At 46.4% G+C, this 19,883-nt stretch overlaps 1 protein-coding gene across 5 annotated transcripts in view; it reads right to left on the reverse strand.

Annotated features, from left to right (window-relative positions):
- Positions 1-19,883, reverse strand: part of MYOF (myoferlin) — a 154,587-nt gene that overhangs the window by 127,744 nt on the left and 6,960 nt on the right. For all 5 annotated transcript variants that reach the window (XM_047701815.1, XM_047701817.1, XM_047701816.1 and 2 more), the window contains exons 2-3: positions 3,073-3,128; positions 545-636 (exon numbers count right to left, since the gene is read on the reverse strand). In XM_047701815.1, coding sequence (XP_047557771.1) covers positions 545-636; positions 3,073-3,128 — 148 coding nt within the window. The remainder of the gene's footprint in view (positions 1-544; positions 637-3,072; positions 3,129-19,883) is intronic.

Here is a 19,883-nt window from a genome sequence, read left to right on the forward strand (position 1 = left end):
ACACATACATATCTATGATAAAGTGTAATTTGTAAATCAGACATAGTAAGAGATTAACAACAACTAATAAGAAAATAGAACAACTATAACAATATACTGTAATAAGTCATGTGAATATGGTTTCTCTCCATACAAAATACCTTATTGTAAGTCACCTTCTTGATGATATGAGATGACAAAATGCCTACATGATGAGATGAAGTGAGGTGAATGATATAAGCACTGTGACGTAGTGCTGGACTACTGACCTTCTGATAATATTTCAGAAGGAGGATCATCTGCTTCTGGACCTCAGTTGACCATGGGTCACTGAAACCACAGGTAAGAGGGGTCTACTCTACAGAACTTTGGGAAAAGGCCCTGTGAGAAATTAATCACATCTGATATTGGCTCAGAAGGTCGTAGCGGGGAGGGTGGGGCATGGAAATGAAGTACACTTATATAGGAAATATTCCAAAAATGTTATTAACAATATGTTCCTTCAATAAAATAAACAGTAGTGAGATAATATGTAAAATGAGAGAAATAGTTGAAATCAACTTACTTATTTTGTCCAATTGTCTCAAAATCTTTCACAACAATAGTAAGGGAAGATGAAAAGTCCAGTGGTACACCCCTTAAGTCAAACTCCAAAATCTGTCCACAGAAAGGTTATAAGAAAAGTTGTTAAAAGGATGGGGGAGTATAATAAGATGTACTGACACTAAATGTTGGGTCATTATCTTCGCCACTGACAATCTTTTGAATTACTCAATTCTATAGTTAGATAGAAGTGACCAAATTCCAAACCTGAAGGCTGCTGAGGGCTGTGGGAAAGCAAATCAGACTTAGCCTCAGAGGAACTGGGGGTGACTTCTGGCTTCCCATTTTCTAGGCTCTGTGACTATGGACAAGCCACCAAACCCATCTCATAGTCAGAGAATTTACTTAGTGCCCACCACAATGGGTTAGAAGAATAAAATAAAATGAATGCTTTTTTCACTGTTTGTTTTTAAATTACTTGCTCTTCCCAATCATGTTATTATCAAAGAGATGAACAATCTAAAAAAAAATTTTCTAAAATGCATCAGCCTTTTATTTTAAGTCCCACCATGATCTGTTTGTAGTAGACAAGACTGTCATCTTCATGAAATAAACTGCTGTCTAGCAGCAAACATAAAAAAAAACCAAAACCAACATAACATCAGAGATGCCTTTTATTGCTTATGTAACATATGAATTAAATAAAGCGGCATCTACTGATGATTTGATTCTCCTTGTAATGGGTTTAGAGTAGATGGAGAATGTGTCAGACCTCATTTTAGAACGTTAACCCCAACAGGTCTCTGGTTGCTATTTCATTTGGGTTAGAGTTCAGTTATAAAACTACAGTTGGGAAGTTTACTTGATAAATACATTTGCAATTTAAAAATTACATGTTGGAAATGAAGTGGGGTGAGATGGGTGATGTCCTGCGTGTCTGCTCATGTGACCATATATCTCTCTGCCACTGGCCACATGAATTGACCAGATATAAAGAAGCATGTTAAGATTACTCAAAACTGGGGCACCTGGGTGGCTCAGTGGGTTAAGCCGCTGCCTTCGGCTCAGGTCATGATCTCAGAGTCCTGGGATCGAGCCCCACATCGGGCTCTCTGCTCAGTAGGGAGCCTGCTTCCTCCTCTCTCTCTGCCTGCCTCTCTGCCTGCTTGTGATCTCTCTGTCAAATAAATAGATAAAATCTTAAAAAAAAAAAAAAAAGATTACTCAAAACCTGAAACATTAGATGTACACATGTAGATTTTTTTTCAATTTGCTTTATTCTTGGAGCTCTGTACACAGTGCTAGGATCCAGAGCATCCACAAGGACCAACCAGACTCGCCTCTTGCTTTCATGGAGCTGGCAGACCAGATGGCCGTGTTCTGGGTTCCAGTGAAATCGCAAAGAAGTAGAATTACCTCTCACCATTCTGCTTCTCAGAAAGGCATTAAAAAGGTGTTCTGTCTTCACCTCATTCAATGAAAAAGTAAAGTCTTTATCCTACAGAGATGTTGAAACTAGTCGTGGGGGTGGGGGGAACTTTACAGTTGGCAGAAGGGAAGTCTACACAGCCCGGTGACTCAGTGAAAATAACAAAGACATTTATCACTGTGCTTATCCTGAGAGGTTTCAATGGATTTTGGAAAAAACAATGGGGCTAATGATCATCTTTTAAAAAAATTAGTCAGCATAGGAAAATCTACTCAGTGGAAAGAATTAAAATTTTCACATATTTATAAATATATTCAACACTGAACCATTTACAAAATAGATACAAAGTCAACAGTGAGGGAAGTAAATAAATGATATTATATTCCTTCTACAGAATATTGCATAGTATTAAAAATACTTCTGAATGGAATAATATGGTATATGCTCAGGATATAATAGTAAGAAAAAATAGGATAGAAAGCCGTATGTGCTATATGATGCTACTTTGCTAATCTCAACACATCATATTTTATTAATATATTTATTCAATAAACATTTATTGATATATCCCAGATGTTAATAGCAGTTGCTTCTGGATAGTGGGTGGGTGCAAACGTAAATTTTTTTATGTTGCTCTGAAACTTTCAAAATGTCTACATTAAGGATATACTAGTTTATCAAAAGAGAAAAAACAATAAAGGTCATTACTCAGCCAGAGTCATGGCTCTCGACTAGTGACATGCAGACAGGTTTTTAAATATGGAGCTTTCCTCCTGGGACTCCGGAGATGATCTAATCCCACCCCCAGCCCTACATATGCACCCCCAACATGCAACCTAACAGGACCAACATCACTCAGCAAACACAGGGCTGCTCCAGGTTAGAACCCAGCCCTCTCATTCCCTGTCCAGGCCTCGCTCACTGCACTATTCTACAGGAGACATCATTGCGGTACGTGTCCTTGAACAGTTCTGCTGTCTCCAGGGCCACAAAGGGAGACGGAGGGGTGAGGGTACAATGCAGACATTCTTCTTCCAAAGGGAAAAGCTAACCCTTGACCAAAGATAAGACAATCAGATGTAGCTCATCCACTGAAACAATGTTAAAAAAAATGAACTTACCTCGTTCCAGAATGGGTTGAGTTCATTGTCAACTTTCTTTGTTTTCTTTTTCTCATCTGCAAATAAAAATAAGAGATATCAATTAATTAAAAATACTCGTAGAACATGTACCATTCATTCATTCATTCATTCAAACTGTGTGCCCACATTTTCCCACTCATTTGCCTAGAGTTGGGGCTGCCTGAATCAAAGTTTTCCAAACTGAATGGCTTGTTTTTTTCTGGCTTAAAATGTTTCTCCCATGCCCAGATCTACAAGATGTTAGGGGATGAGGGACTCAAAATCATGGAAATGCTGTGATCCCTTATCTTTTTACCAGCTTCCACAGACCAAGGTTACCCAGGGCCTCTGGGTCTCCACGTTGTTGCAGAAAGAAGCCAACAAAGCTAACCTTTGACAAGCAGGTGTCACCATTTTAGAGATGTGGCTACTGAAATTCAAAGGAGCTAAGATATTCTCAGCTAATTCTTCTGAGCTCATACCTGGCACTGGATCCTATATAACTTGCAATTTCAACTCTGAAGCCCATGCCACCTCTGCATGTGGTAACACCCCACAGCTTCAAGATTGAGCTGGACTCCCTCCCAGAGGCCTTGGCACAAGGTAGTTAGTAAACAAACACTTTCTAGGACCTGCAGAGAAACGTAGGGTCTCCCTTACTCCAGGCTCACCTTTCCTGAAGATACAAGTTTTCTTACTCTGTATCTGAGATTGGATGAATAAATGTTATTTATGTTATTTATGTTATTTATTTTATTTATGATGAATAAATGTTAGGTCACCTTCCTAAATGAAATAAATGTCAATCCAGCTAGTGCTTAAAGTTTCCTTAGAGAAGTCCAAAGAGCAGGGGCATCTGTTGGGTCTCTAAGTTCCCCAATACTTATCAAAATAAAAGCTAGTGTTTGAGTACAAAATGCTTTGTAAGCAAGAGCTCCTCTGTTTTCAGGGCCAAAAATAACCAAACCAAACCAAAACAGTTTTCCCTCTGTGTGTCTCGTTTACCATCACAAAGAACATTCACAACACTTGTGACACCAGATGTACGGTGGGGGCTCCCCCACCAAAAGTGATTTTCTGTGATTCCAGATGGGTGTTTTACAATTTAACTCCATGCCAACACCACCTATCTGGAGACATCGTCAGATCCCACAAGTTACAGGTTCAGATGACAACAGTAAGTCCAAGTGCTTCTGACCTAGCAGGCTACAGATCTATGCTTCCCATAACTCCCTCATCGGGTTCAATTTATTTGCTAGAGCGGCTCACAGAATTCAAGAAAAACAGTTATCTATGTTCACCAGTTTATTTAAGGCAGTGATAGAGGGTACAGATGAATAGCCAGGTGAAGGGATACCTCACGTAAGGTCTGGGAGGGTCCTGGGCACAGGAGCTTCTGTCCCCATGGAGTTGGAATACCTCAACCTGCTAGTACATGGATGGGTTCTCCCATCTGGAAGCTCATACTTTTAGGATTTTCATGGCAGCTTCCTCACACAGGTAAGATCTATTATTAACTCTATTTCCAGCCCTTTTCTCCAGTCTAGAGGAGTGGTGGGCGGGACTGAAATTCTAAGCTTCTCATCAAGGCTTGGTCTTCTGGGAGACCAGTCTCCATCCAGGAGCCATCCAGGAGGCCACCCAGAGTCACCTCATTAGAACAAAAGATGTTCCTATCACTTAGGAATTTATAGGGTTTTAGCTCAGTGCCAGGAAATGGTGGGGGAAGGGGGCGGAGACCAATGTATATATTTTCTATGATCTCAAGTCATCTCATCTCTTTAAAAACCCAGGAGAGGGACGCCTGGGTGGCTCAGTTGGTTAAGCAGCTGCCTTCGGCTCAGGTCATGATCCCAGCATCCTGGGATCGAGTCCCACATCGGGCTCCTTGCTTGGCGGGGAGCCTGCTTCTCCCTCTGCCTCTGCCTGCCATTCTGTCTGCCTGTGCTCGCTCGCTCTCCTCTCTCTCTGACAAATAAATAAAATCTAAAAAAAAAAATAATAAAATAAAAAAAAATAAAATAAAAACCCAGGAGACATGTATAATTTTCATCCCCCTTTTGGAGCTCAGGAAACTGAGAAGTGACATACTCAAAAGTGACCCAGTTAGTAAGTAGCAGGGATGGCTTTTAAACCCACCAGACAGCCTCTCATTGGCCACACTTGGAACCATCCCCAGTTTCCCCTCTACTTCATGGCAATGTAGAAGGTAGTGGGTTTTGTTCAGTTGAATGTCATACTGCTAAGGATTCCAGCACACACCAGTTGTGGGACTAACCACCTAATTTTTCCAAGACCTCAGCATAGTAAAGGCATGAATCACCACCCTCATTATGCTAAGCATTAACTTTTCCACTTGAGTAGCTCCCAGAACCCAGCCGGCTTCCCTTTCTAGACTTCAGCATGACTCTGCTCATCGGCTCATGCCTGGACCTGTGCTGGTTAGTTCTAACTGTGGTCTCTCTAGGTGGCCCACAGAGCCCCTCCGTGGATCTGTTTCCAATACCACTGAGAAGCTGGACTGTCCCCTCCCACACGGCCATTTGGCCCCACTCACCGACCTCCTGCCCTCTGATGGCACACTCTCAATTTTCCTCTCTGGTTACAGTATAAGCAAGTACTCTTAAGAGAAAGAGGAGTGAAGAGAAGCTTAAACTGACAGAACTAGACAAATGGCTTCTTTCCACAATGGTAGCAGCTCCCTCTAAACAGCCATCTACAGGGGCCCGGATGTGCCTTCTACTGCAGCATCTCTAAATTCTTACAGCAACCTTGCACGGTTAACATTCTCATCCCCATTTCACAGACAAAGAATTGAGAGAAGCTGGTTAACTTGCCTCAGGCCACACAGCTAATAAAAAAAAAAAAGAACCTATGTCCCCTTGGCTCCAAAACCCGGTGGTGTGTGTTCACCACCGCACAACAGCATCTTACTGGAAGCTGTCGAAAGCACCGGATAAAGAAAACGCATAAACATAAGAAGTGTGATGGGCTTGGCATCCTGAGCAATGGCCACAGGAAAGCCCAAGTTCAGGTTTGAGAGTACCCTGGAGACTCTCTAAGACTATTTGCTCCAACATACAAAATGTGACATCTGTGAGTTTTTCTGGGGAGCCGGTTTACTTAGCTCATCAGATTGTCAAATGAGTTTGTGACCTTCACAAAAGTTAGGAATTCCTGCCTATCCTTCCAGATCACCACCGCCCTTGCTGCTACAACCAGGGCTGCGTGGTTGGAGAACTGAGTCAGGAAAGAGTGAAGCTGCACCCTGGGACCACAGCAGACCTTCGAGAGAAAAGACAGGAAATTGCAAGAGGTCACAGCAAGTTAGTAAAGCAAGGAGAAAACAGCAAGTCATTTACAGGAATTGGGCACAGGGGCTTGAGGTAGGACTTGGGTCACTGAAGGATGGTACTGAAGCAAAACTTTGCTCTCCAAGTCCCCAGGATTCCAGGCAGGGAGCTAAGGCAGGGCCAAGGGCTCCAGGGAGGCTGGGGAATGAGCCAGTACTTGCTCACCTGAATTGAATTCCCAGCCTGGTTACCGACCTGGGAATCAGCATATGAGAAGAAATGCTGCACGGGGAAGGAGGAGGTTCTTGGTGCTGAGCTGCTACTACAGATCCCCCTCCCCTTCCCCAATAGAAGCAGGATTGTTCCAGAGTCAGCAGTTGAGGGGTGTGAAAAAAGGGAGAGTCACTTGTTCATTTACTCAACTTTAAGCATTTACTAAGCACCTACTATGTGCTGGGAACTAGGGAAACTGAAGAGCACAAGATGGTTCTTGGTCTCCAAATGTCCCACATTCGGAGTTCACGGGCTATTGAATAGAAACGAATCCCGATGCATGTTTTCAGCAAACAGTGAAAAGCCCACCATGTTCTTGCCTGCTTCACCCTCGTGGTGGAACTTCCTCTTGTCAGACGGGAATAACAGGAATAATGCCTGCCCAGGTCAGGCTTAGGGACCTCGTAGCTCAGCCCATGGAAATGGTCCACTAACTGAGTGCTCCCACAAACATCAGTGAGTTTTCTCATTCTTCTACCCAGTATACATATCTGAAGTATCACCGGGCAGGCACTGAGCTGGACACTGTGGGAGACACAAAGATACCCAAGACACGGTTCCTGCCCACAGGTGCACCAGCAGGAAGGCGGCCCCAGGTGACTGAGACAGGATAAGGCTGCAGTTGCCATCAGAAGGGGTACACATGAAAAGGGGAGGTGACTTCAAGCTGAGGGCACCAGATAAGGACTCACAGAAGGAGAGGCAGGCCTGGGGGATTCAAAGACAAGGATGAACTGAAAATGTGGAGTTGGGATGAAAAGGTCACTCCAGGTGGGGGCAATAGGGTGGGTGGATCATCCACAGGGGAGAGAGAACAGGTCATGTCTGGGGACACTCCACAGCCCAAGTGGCTGGAACCAAGGGGATGTGGAAGAGAGCAGAGGCAACCAGGCTGTGTGGAAAGGTCATGGTCACTGGGGGAAGCCATGCAAGCCACTCTAAGCCAAGCTTCATTTGGCTGATACAAGCCACTTAGGAAAGAGGGTGTTAGACATTGGGCTTTATAACTTCAAGAGGTTCATAATCCCATAAGGAAGACCAAGTTGTGTAATAACTCTTGTCATACTGTTCTGAACACACGATTCTGTTGTGTAGTGAGAACAACGGAACCGGCAGAGTGCCTGCAGATGTCTGGTGACCACAGACCAGGTGGGACTGCTCCAGTGGAACCTGTGGCTGCCCGCAGGGCTTGTACTGGTACGGATGGTGCTCCCCTCTAGGGAGTCACTCTCTCTCAGCCAGGCCTGTGCTAACCCCTTCACATACGTCATTTCATTGAACCTTGCCAGCCAGCCCAAGACGTAAATTACCCCCAATATGCCGATAAGCAAAACGAGCCCAGAATGGTTAGGTGGTTTGCCTAAGATCACAGAGCCAGGCAGAAAGGCTCTAACTCAGAACCAGTCTGATTCTACAGCCCATGCATTCAACCACTGGGCCTCCTAGCTCCCTAGTTCATAAGTAAAGATTACGTCGCCAACATTAGCTCCTCCCCTTCTGGAGAAACCTGGCTCAACTCCTTCTAAAAAGGAGGCTCTCATTTTTATCCAACGGTGTATACATTACATGCTATTGAAAGTCTATCCTCACACAAATATGTCAGCCACAAAACAGAAGTAAATAAATATTTTTCTTAGCAGCAGCCAGTCACATATTTGTATTACTCAATTATTCAATTCCACCACTTTAGAAAACAAAAGGTCTAAACTGCAGGTGCTAAACCCCAGACGAAATCAGGGGAAAGCACTTTTTCCCTTCTCCATATCACCGACCTCCCCCTGCTCTCATCTCTAATTTTACTAAGATGACTGTTTCCTCCTATGGACAGGAATTAAATGCTTTCAACCCAGAACAGAACAACTGACTCAAATGCCAAGTCCACTCGAGATCATGACTCAAGGCATTCTTTGGGACATTTCCTGTTTTTTGATAAGTCAAGCCTGCCTGCTTCTCTCTCCATTCACCGAAGGTCAACACCGCAGTAATTAACCTGCATGCCAACCTCTGAATAAAGTTTCCAGAGAAGTGAACAAACATTCCTTGCCCAGCCACCACGCCCTCTTGCACAGAGCCATTTCCTTTGCTGTGCACCTACCACACAATGTGATGGACCCTTAGGGACAAGGCTCTAGAGATCACCAGACCTCCTAGGACTGGTCTGGCTACCTCTGTGCTGAGAGGGCTGTGTGGTGGCTCGTTTTATGTCACTTGGCAAGGCAACATGCCACCCGTTTGCTCAAACTCGAGTCTAGATGTTGCTGTGAAGGTATTTTATAGATGTGATTAACATTTGCAATCCATCATCTTTAAATAAAAGAGATTATGCTCTTTAATGTGGATGTGTCTCATCCAAACCATGAAAAAGTGAGGTCTCCTAGGGAAGATGGGGATTCTGCCTCAAGATTGTAACACAGGGGCACCTGGGTGTCTCAGTGGGTTAAACCTCTGCCTTCGGCTCAGGTCACAATCTCAGGGTCCTGGGATCAAGCTCCGCATTGGGCTCTCTGCTCAGCGGGAGCCTGCTTCCCCCTCCCCCTCTGCCTGCCTCTCTGCCTACTTGTGATCTCCCTCCCTCCCTCTCTCTCTCTGCCAAATAAATAAATAAATAAAATCTTTAGAAAAAAAAAAAGTGACTGTGACACAGAAATCTTGCCCGAGTTTCCAACCTACTGGCCTGTCCCACAAATTTCAGACTTGCCAGCCCTTATAATCACATGAGCCAATTCCTTATAAGTCTCTCAATGTCTCTGTCTCAACACAAACACACACACACACATACACACACACACACACACACACACACACACCCTACGGGTTCCATTTCTCTGGAGAACCCTAATACAATAAGCAATGCCAGATGTTTCTGGAAGTAACAGCATCTACAATGGTAACACTTTTTCAGTATTTCCAAAGAAACCCCATCTCAGTGACCCTCACTGCAGGAAAAAGCACAGGGTTGGCCCAGCTCTTCCAACTGGACTTTCAAATCAGTGAACTCTCTGATTCTCTGAGCTGTTATCTCAGAGAAACGCAGGCTCAATCACTGAGCTCAGAGTCCCTCTTGTGCACCCTGCAGAATTTAGACTAGATGGTCTCTAAGTCTTCTTCCAGGTCTAGTGGAATAGACCTTATGAAGGACCCCCAAGTCCTCACTGGCCAGATGGCTGTATCTTCCTGACACAGCCCCAAAAGAAGGGGGAATCCCATTTACAAAGCTCCCCTAAGTAGCTTAGCTCTTTGGTAGGCAAAGTAGAGATCTCTAGGTCCATCTAAATTTGACCTCCCATTTAGAAATACTTCTTCATCTTCTCTGGGTCCCGAGTTATGGCCCCTTTGTCTGAAGAAATAATCACAGACATATACAAAGTCACCCGCTATTTGGCCTAGAATATCACAGACCCCCTGAAGCCATCCATGCCTGGCTAACAGTTACTGAATGCTCTGAACTAGTCACTGTTCCCAGTGCTTTCCACAGAGTGTCTCATTAATCTTCCCAACTACCCTAAAAGGCAAATTCTATTACCATCATCCCCAATTACACAAGGAGAAACCAAGACACAGAGAAGTGAAGCAATTTATCCGAGGTCACACAGCTAGGAAGTGCTGGAGCTGGGAGTCAGATTCTGGCAGACAGAGACACAGAAGTTTTCTGAGTCGGAGGATTAAGACCAGACAGTGACTCCCTGAAGGCTGGGACTGTATTCTACTAATACGGTTACTCCCCTCAGAGTCACTTCTCCAGGATTTGAGTGGACTAAACTTCATAAGCTCATGGAATTATTATTACTGGGGTTGCTTTAATGATTAAGTGAGAAAATGAAAACGAAGTGCTCAGCATGGGACCCAGCGTACAGGAAACACTGGGCTAACAGGGGCTATCATTCTTTGTTTTGTTTTGTTTTAGTATGGCACCTGCACAGTGCCCCTTGTGCACTCCCTGGGGGGCAGGGGTGCTCTCCTGGGCCTTGGAGCCCCCCCTCCCCCCCCAGGGCAGGGCCCAGTCACTGGAGCAGGAGCCCAGTTAGGCTCGGCTCAGCCCTGCTGGAGCAACTCTCCCTGCCCTGGCTCCGTGCCAGGCCTCCAGGGCCTGCCTGGGGCAGCAGGCTTCTGGGCGGTGTCTGCCCCTCCCTGGCAGCCACCAGCATCTTGGAGAATTTCCACCAGAACCAGAGGACGGCGAAGGCCAGGGCAGCGCCCGCGGGTGACTCCTCCACCCTCAGGACTCCGAGGCACCTGTGGGAGCGCAGAGGCAGGTGGTCCATCCAGTCCCACCCCGGCTCAAAGGTGGGTCTCGGACTTCTTGCTTTCTGACCCTGGATGCCCTACCTAGGCTCGGGGATATGTTGTCAAACGGGTTCTGGGGAAGGCATTTCGGCCAAACGGCAGCTGCGGTACAAAGCAAGGCTGTTCTGTACGTTTCTGAGAGAGTCACCGACAGCTCTGATAAACAGAAACGCCCAGAGAAAAAGGCACACAAGGGTGACTGCTTTGCTTTCCATACCCCGGGCTGCCCCCCTCCCCCACCCGGCGTCTGGAGATGCTCTTACAGGCAAACAGGTTCTCGAATCAAAAACGAAATCTTGGGGCGCCTGGGTGGCTCAGAGTGTTAAAGCCTCTGCCTTCGGCTCAGGTCATGATCCCAGGGTCCTGGGATTGAGCCCCACATCGGGCTCTTTCCTTGGTGGAGAGCCTGCTTCCTCCTCTCTCTCTCTGCCTGCCTCTCTGCCTACTTGTGATCTCTCTCTGTCCAATAAATAAATAAAAAATCTTAAAAAAACAAACAAACAAACAAAAAAAACACGAAATCTTCCCAAGGAACTGCGGGGAAGCCCAGTCAATCTGAACCAATGCCCAATGCCCGCAGGATCTCCTTCCCAACAGCTGACCCTGGGTGGGGGTGGGGGTGTCCCAGCTCCGCCAGTGGTCAGGGGTGCTGGGGGAGGGATACCAGGTAGGACCCGCGCCTGGACCAGCTGCCTGGGTGGAGAACTCGATCACGTGACTCTTGGGCTTCTGCATTTATTTTGCATGTGAGCATATGCTCCCTGCCAGCCGCTTATTTTGTTCTTTTTTTTTTTTTTTAAGATTTATCCATCTGTTGAGGGAGGGAGCAGAGAGAGAATGTCAAGCAGACTCCCCCGCCAAGAGCAGAGCCCATGACCCATGAGATCATGACCTGAGCGGAAACCAAGAGTTAGTGCTCAACCCACAGCGCCACGCAGGCACCCCAAGTGCCAGGCACTTTAAACACATTCACGTCTAATCCTTCCAATGGAGGCATCAGTGCTGCCATTTCACCCTGAGAAAACTGGGTTTCAGTGATGTGAGGTGACTTGCCCAGGATCACAGAGCCAGCCAGTAAGTTGGCAGAGCGGAGCTGCGTCCCCACATCCATCTCATTTCCAAACCTGTGCTCTTAACCTCCACCGAGGGCTGAGGATGCCAGAGACCTGCTACGTTTCCCCCATTTCCCAACTGTGTGACTCTGAGCCCGTTATCCAACTCTGTATGTACATTTCTTCATTAATAAATATTGGTACCTAATATTCAGGAATAAGAGCTACTATTCATAGGGCTCACAGTATAGCAGGCACTCTTCGGAAAGCTTGGTCTATGTTACTCTTCACTTTCTCATGTTATGGTCACTATTATTATTCTGATTTTGAGGCACAGTAAAACTAAGTAGCTTGTTCAAGGTCACCTCCTAATAGGAAACAAAGACAGAATTTGAATGCCGGCTTTCTGGCTCCTAGCCTTTTAACCTCTCCTTCCTCTGCCTGGTATGTTTCTGGGACAATTCGCTAGAGAATGAATGAAGGCTGGTATTTGACAAATTCACCTCCAACCCAGCTAAGGAAATGGAAAGTTCCTAGAGCTCCAGAAGGGCCTCTAAAGGCCTGAGAACCCTATAGAAGAGGATGAAGAACTCACCCTGCCCGGCTGTATTGAGAATCAGATGAGAATTCTAAGAGTGTTGAGGACACGGGGGACACCCCTTTGTGTTGGATCAGAATCAGAATCATAAACTACCTCCAAAAGACAACATGAAGAGGATTCATTCCTCTGGCCTCCCTGATTCCAAGAGATAGTATCAACAGAAAACGAAATAGTCCCAGAAAAGAATTTTGAAAATCAGCACAAAGCACTGAGTCAAAATCTTGATAATTCAATTCCATTCCATCCCTTCTAAGCAAGAAACTTCTAGCTGAACTACGCTGAGCCTCAGATCCTGGTGTCCCACAGTAAATAATCTCTTTCAGTGGATTGTTGCCATCACCAGCGGTTTATCCACCATCCCCAATCCTCCTGCCTATACTGGGGATGGCTTTGACCTTGGGGTTCTTTAGTAAGCTCAGCTGTTCAGCAGCTGCAGGTATGAGGCAGAGCGGGGAACTGGGAGTGTCCAGGACAGGGATGGCAAGTAGACTTAACGAGGAGAGATGTCAAGCACAGAGAAAGCCAGACGCGTGCATAGCAGTGGGAAAGGGCACGGATCTTCCTCTCAGGACTGGGGTTCTAGCCTCTCCTTGCCTCGTCCTGGCTGCCCAGCTCTGGCTGCTCCTGACCTCTCTGAAGCTCTATCTTCTCATCTGATAAATGAGTCTAAACAATCCATGCCCTGGGCCCCCACCAGACTTGTTGTGAAGGACAAATGACCAAGCCCAGGAAAGGGCTTTTTGTACTGTAAGTGCCCTGGAGGGAGGCCCCTTCCTCAAGCCATGTCACACAGGGGAAGGCATCCTAATGTGTCCGTCCCACTGGGACAAACCAGAGGACATCTGGAGCCCCGGACGAGGCCTCTGAGGCCAAAAGTGTCAGGTCCACAAATACCAATGGCCCAGGCCCTGGCACTGCTCTGGCTAGATGACCAGGGCTGAATTTGCCCAAGGAAATACAACGGGAAGGAGATAGAGCCTGGAAGTCAGCCACAGCGGTCTGAGCCCTGAGCCTGTGTGTGTGCATTACCCTAGGTGGGACGAAAGTACCTGTGGCTGAGGCCCAGCCCCCGACACGGGGGCGTTCCAGTCCCAGCAGTGGGCAGGTGGTCCGGGCTCTGCCTGACACCTGCTGCAGGACCCTGACCAAGGCACTCCACCCTCCCCAATCCCACAAAAAGAGGGACTTCAACTGTAATAAGAGGGACTCCATTTTTCGTGAGAATTAAGTGAATAAATATTTACATGAAGCACTTGGTGCACTTACTAGCTCTCATCATCAATATAATCTGCGAATAATGAGATTTTTTTTTAAAAGTTCAAGCTTTCCAGGAGTTTAAACTCAGTGAATTCTGAATTCATGGAACCCTCACTGGGTTGACAGCTGGACGGTGATCTGCAGGGATCTGTCCCCCCTGGACGCCAGGGACAAGTCTCACTGGTTCCTGACCTGATATCACTACAGGGCTGAGCGCACAGCCTGGCAGAGTCCACTCCTGATCTAAATTTGTTGAATGAGGGGCGCCTGGGCGGCTCAGTGGGTTAAGCCTCTGCCTTCAGCTCAGGTCATGATCTCAAAGTCCTGGGATCGAGCCCCGCATCGGGCTCTCTGCTCAGCAGGAAACCTGCTTCCCTCTCTCTCTCTTTCTGTCTGCCACTTGCCTACTTGTGATCTCTCTGTGTCAAATAAATAAATAAAATCTTCAAAATTTGTTGAATGAATTTATGCTTGAGAGAAGCAGTAGGGAGACATGACAGCAAATGAGAGAAGGGAGGGAGACAGGGACCATCCAGGCAGTGATTTCCGCCCAGGAGGAAAGGTAAGCAAAAAGAATTTTTAAAATTTTTTAATCATGAAGGACATAAGGAAAAGGATTTTTTTTTTTTTTTAATTTGTAAGTTGTGCTATGGGGATGGAAACAATGATGAGAGTAATAAACTGGAGGGAACGCAGAGGTGAGGTAATGGAGGACCCCCCCCGCCACTCAAATATTAGAGCTTTAATGTTTTTCATGCAATATGTTAGAGTTTCAGTCTCCGCTAATAAAATGGCTCCGACTCCATTACCCAGAGGAATGATTCACCACTGAGCGATGTCAGCTCTGAGCTTCTGAGTCACGGCAAGTCATAAAGGCTTTCATTACCCTGTGGAAACTCACCCCTGGAAGGCTGTATTTTGTTTTTCTTTCTTTTTTTTTTTTCCTTTTCTTTTTTAAGTTCTTGTGTTCCTGGTATGTGTTCTTCCTCTCTCAGCCTGGGTCCCCATGATCCCCCTCCATGCTGAGCAACTCGAGCCACTCAGAGCAGAAAGACCACATAATCTGACTTGGTTGTTTTGGGCAGAGGTTGGGTGTTACCTCCTTACCCGTGCTGACCTCAGGGAATGCACATGGAGATTCTGGAATCAGACAGGCCCGAGCTGAATCGAACTGGTCCCTGCCTCAGTTTCTCATGTGTAAAATGAAGATGATTGTTTAAGACCTACTCCCTAAAAATGCCCATGAGGATTAAACAAGGCAATAGGCACAGGTGTGGGCATAGCGCCAGGGTTTAATAAATAGCGTGGTGGTACGGCAAGTGGATGGTACTCAGGCCATCTGCACCCCTGCCCCCCAGGTCAGAGTCTCCGGAAGACCTAAGCAGCAACAAATGCTTACAGCATTTCCTACGTATGTGCTTTCTATTTACTCATGCTGGTCATCACAACTACCCTCTGGAGTGGGGACTGTTACCATGCCCATTTTGTAGATGGGACAACTAAGGCACAGAGACGCTGAGCAGCAGTGAGTGAGAGGAAGTCCTGGACTCCTTATAGCTGTGGCTGTCCTCCCGCTCTCTGTGCTGTGTAATAACCACCTGTGGCAGTGTACATCTAAATCAATGAAAACTAGAAGATATTAAAAACTCAGTTCCTCGAGTCATACTGGCCACATTTCAGTGTTCAGCAGCCACATGTGACTTGCGGCTACCATCGCATGCAAGGCAGATCTCGAACATCTCCACCATCCTAGAACGTTTTAAGAGAGAGCTCTGATCACACAAATAAGTGACTGCCAAATGAAGTAAGTAAAAATGAGTAAAACCCTGTCTTATTATCACCACATGGACTAGTTGTTTTGATAAAATATGCACCCTACCTAGACTGGGTTTCTGGATTCATAGCTTCACCTTGGGAAAGGAGAGCATAAAAGCCTGGCATCAGCTGTCCTCACTTGATTTGGAAACTTCCTACTTCCTTAGTCCCTAACCTAGACCACTGATATTTTTTAAAGATTTTATTTATTTATTTGACAGAGATCACAAGCAGGCAGAGAGAGAGAAGGAAGCAGGCTCCCCACTGAGCAGAGAGGCCGATATTGGGCTCGATCCCAGGACCCTGGGATCATGACCTGAGCTGAAGGCAGAGGCTTTAAGCCACTGAGCCTCCCAGGTGCCCCTAGACCACTGATTTTTTTACTTTGCCACATGCAAAGAGAGCCAAACTTCAAGAGATGTGCAGAGTAAACACCTATTTTTTTTAAGTTTACTGATATTTTTTCATAATCTCTACACCCAATGTGGAGCTCAAACTCACAATCCCAAGATCAAGAGTTGCACATTCTTCCAACTAAGTCAGCCAGGTGCCCCCAGTAAACACCCATTTTTAGTCCAAGTACCTTAAATACATCATCTTGTTTGACTTTTACAACTTTTAGAAGTAGGCCTTATACCCACTTTTCAGCTGGGAAGACTGAGATTCAGAGAAGTTCCTTGCCATTAATAAGACCAAAGCCTTCCTATGACGGTCAGAGGTTGGCTGGGGCTCCCCTGCCTTCCAGCTTCCTTTGTGGTGCAGCTTAATGGATCCCAAACAGCCTGTGGAAACTCTGAAGTCTTAAGGACTCAAGATCAGTTCTGTAGTTTGCAGGCAGAGGGATCTGGTTCCATATGGTCCCATCTGGTCCCTCTGGCCTGTGAGACTGTGACTGTCACCGGTGAGATTCCTTGACCCCTGAATTCACCAATGACCCCATGAACTCAGGACTGACTGCCAGAACTCAGGAAACTCCCAAAAGTTTCTACCTGTCAATTTCATCTTTAGACGCTAAGGAACGAATTGCTGAAACAGGAAGAGAAACGTCTGAGGATCTGTACGCAGATGAACCAGAAAGTACAGACAGTTACCTCAGCTGTACTCTAACCTTAAAACCCCCTCCAAATAGTCATCCTGATCCCTAATAAAAGGAGCCTCCCATGCCATTGGAATCATTCCCACGATCTCCTTGTTTGTATGGATGCAGAGGACACTGAGAGGCAACGCCACATGGTGTAGTCTAACTCTCGACGGAGGGGACCTCCTTTGGTCTGGTAACGTGACCAGAGTGAATCAGGTGAGGAGCTGGAGTCATTGATTCAATCACTACTTACTGCTCATCTGCTACCTGCCAAGCACTAAGTTAAGGTGCTGGGGAAAGAGATAGTCCCTGACCTCATGAAGCTTACTGTCCGATGGAGGAGGCTGACAGAAATCAACTAAGCCGGCAAATACATAACTGTGTGTTCTGACAGGAGCCATGAAGGAGTACAGGATGCTGGAGAGACATATATGGAGGGATCCTGTGAGAACCTCAGGTTCCAGCCCTGCCCTGGGGAGCCCAGACCAACCAGAAGGCCTGGCACTGCAGGGGACCAAGACTACTGCTCATCTGCCTTCAGCGCTGCTATGGCTTTTGGCATGACCTCGGCCACACAGACATCACAGGGCCAGGGCTCCACTGCCAACAGGCCATCAGCCTCTCTCAGGCTGCTGCCGGGCTCCCCCCTCATCACAGAAGGGCTTGCCTTGCTGCTGGCCATTGCGGCTGTCGACTACACTGCAGAGAGCCTCCCTCTGAGTTCCTGAGGTAAGCGTGAGTTGAAAATCCAAGTCAACAGAGAGTTGCTAAGAATCTACTATGTTCACATCCATTAGGATGACCATTATGGAATTAAAACAAAACCAGAAAACAAGTGTTTGGCAAGGATGGGGAGAAATTGGAACCCTGTACACTGCCGGTGGGAACGTTAGTAAAATCAGGCTGTCAGTATGGAAAACAGTGTCGAGGTGGCTCAAAACCTTAAACACAGAATTACCGCATGACCCAGAGATTCCACGTTGGGCTTTATGCCCCAAAGAACTGAGAACAGGAACTCAAAACCAGTTATTTGTATCCCCGTGTTCTGAGCTACCGTACTCACAGTAGCCAAAAGTTGAAGCAACCCAAGTGTCCATTGATGGAGGAACGGATAAACAAAATGTGGCCTTACCAGGAGGAAATGTTCTGACACCTCCTACGACACGGAGGAACCCTGACGACCTTGGGCCCAGTGAAATAAGCCAGCCACAAATGGACAAATAGCGAATAATTTCCTTCAAATGAGGTACCCAGATAGTCAAGTTCACAGAGACAGAAAATAGAATGGTAGTTGCCAGGGGCTGGGGGGTGGGGGTGGGGTGGGGGTGTGGGGGTGTGAGGAATTATTATTTAATGACTACAGAGTTTCAGTTTGGGAAGACGAAAAAGTTCTGGGGACTAAAGATGATAGTACAAGGGCAGGAATGTACTTAATGCTACTAAACTGTATAGTTAAAAATGGTAACAATGGTAATGGTTATGCTATATACAGTTAACTACAGTTAAAAGAACAGCAACAATAAAGAAGCAATCACGTGCCTGGTCAAGAAGTTACAAGGCGCCTCACAGAATCAGACATTGGCTCTGCCTTCCACCTGCTTATACACCACAGTTGCCAAGCATCCCATTTTTTCATCGAAGCCTGGGCCACCCCTCAGATGGTCCCCAGGGGTTTGTATGCCCTGCCCCAGCAGTGGGAGAAGGAATGGGGACATAGAAAGCAGAGAAAGCGAGTGTTTGCCACACAACTACAGACGGTCCCTGCCTTGGGATGGTACAACTTAATTTTTCAACTTTATGGTAGTGCAAAAGCAATCTGCATTCAATGGAAATGTACTTTGAAATTTGAATGCGGATGTTTTCCTGGGCTAGCGCTCTGCTGTGTGATACCCCCCTGGTGCTGCGGCGGGGCCAGGGAGAACAGCTGCCACTCACCCACACAATCACAAGGGCACACGACTGATACAGTCACAACCATTCTGCACCCAGACGGCCACTCTGTTTTTCACTTTCAGTACAGTATTCAATAAATTACACAAGATATTCGATACCTGATTATAAAACAGGCCTTGTGGTAGATGATTTTTGTCCAGATGATGTAAGCTAATGTAAGTGTTCTAGTATGTTCAAGGTGGGCTTGGCTACGCTATGATGTTCTGTAGATGAGGTGTATTGAATGCATTTTTAACGTACGATGGGTTTATTGCAATGTAACCCCATCATAAGTCAAGAAAGATCTGTGTTATGTGCCAGACACTATGATAGTGTTGTAAATATTTTATCATTGTTGATCCTTACAATGTCCCTGTGAGGTATGTATCATTCTCATTTTACAGATGAAGAAATAATTGCTCAGAAATATAGTTAATCAAAAATATTTAGTTCCCAATGACATACCCAAGAGTGAAACTTAGTCTGCCTAGTCCAAAGCGCATCACTTTACATGTATTGTGCTGATTACAAAAAGGAGGAGGCTCTTTTAGGGGATGGAGCGGGGTTGGGCAGAGGATGGCAAAGCAGACAATGCCCCAGCTAGAGGGAGGTGGACCAGGTAGTTCAGGGTCCAGGCCAAAACGCTCAGCTTGTGTAGTAGGGGCACCTGGGATACCTGTCTGGGGTGTCTGTGTCCCTTGGCACAGCTGACTAGACCAGGGGCGAACACCTGACCAAAACTGAGCCAGCTGTGTCTTTCTCTCAAAGAAGAGACAACAAGGCTGTAGGAGACAGGGAATCTGGGCCAAGTCACCTTCATAGTAACTCAAAGCCCCGTGCACAGGGCCAATTGCAGAGAAGCAGGAGTGAGAGGCTCCATGAACGCAGCCACTGTGCAGAGAGAAAATGGATGTCATGCGCAGGGAGGAAGAGAGGCATGGTGGCCCATAGTCCTTGGGGGAGTGAGAGTGAACGCCACCCTGCTTGACACAATTCTGGCTCCTGTGAAGACCATCATTTCGATTTTGGGAGATTTCTCTTTAGCTTTGGGGAAAAAAACCAAAAAGACAAAACTACATTTTATTTGAGCAAGCTTGCGGGTGTGGGTTCCTTGCATAAGCAGTTGTTGGCCGTGACATCTTCTCTGTCAGGCAGGCCAACCGGGTAGGGAGAGAAGGACCTTAGGTGAATGAACCCACAGCTCAGCTTGGTTAGCTTCCCAC

Source organism: Lutra lutra, chromosome 14 (genome assembly GCF_902655055.1).
Source record: "Lutra lutra chromosome 14, mLutLut1.2, whole genome shotgun sequence".
In the NCBI taxonomy this organism is placed as follows: Eukaryota; Metazoa; Chordata; class Mammalia; order Carnivora; family Mustelidae; genus Lutra; species Lutra lutra.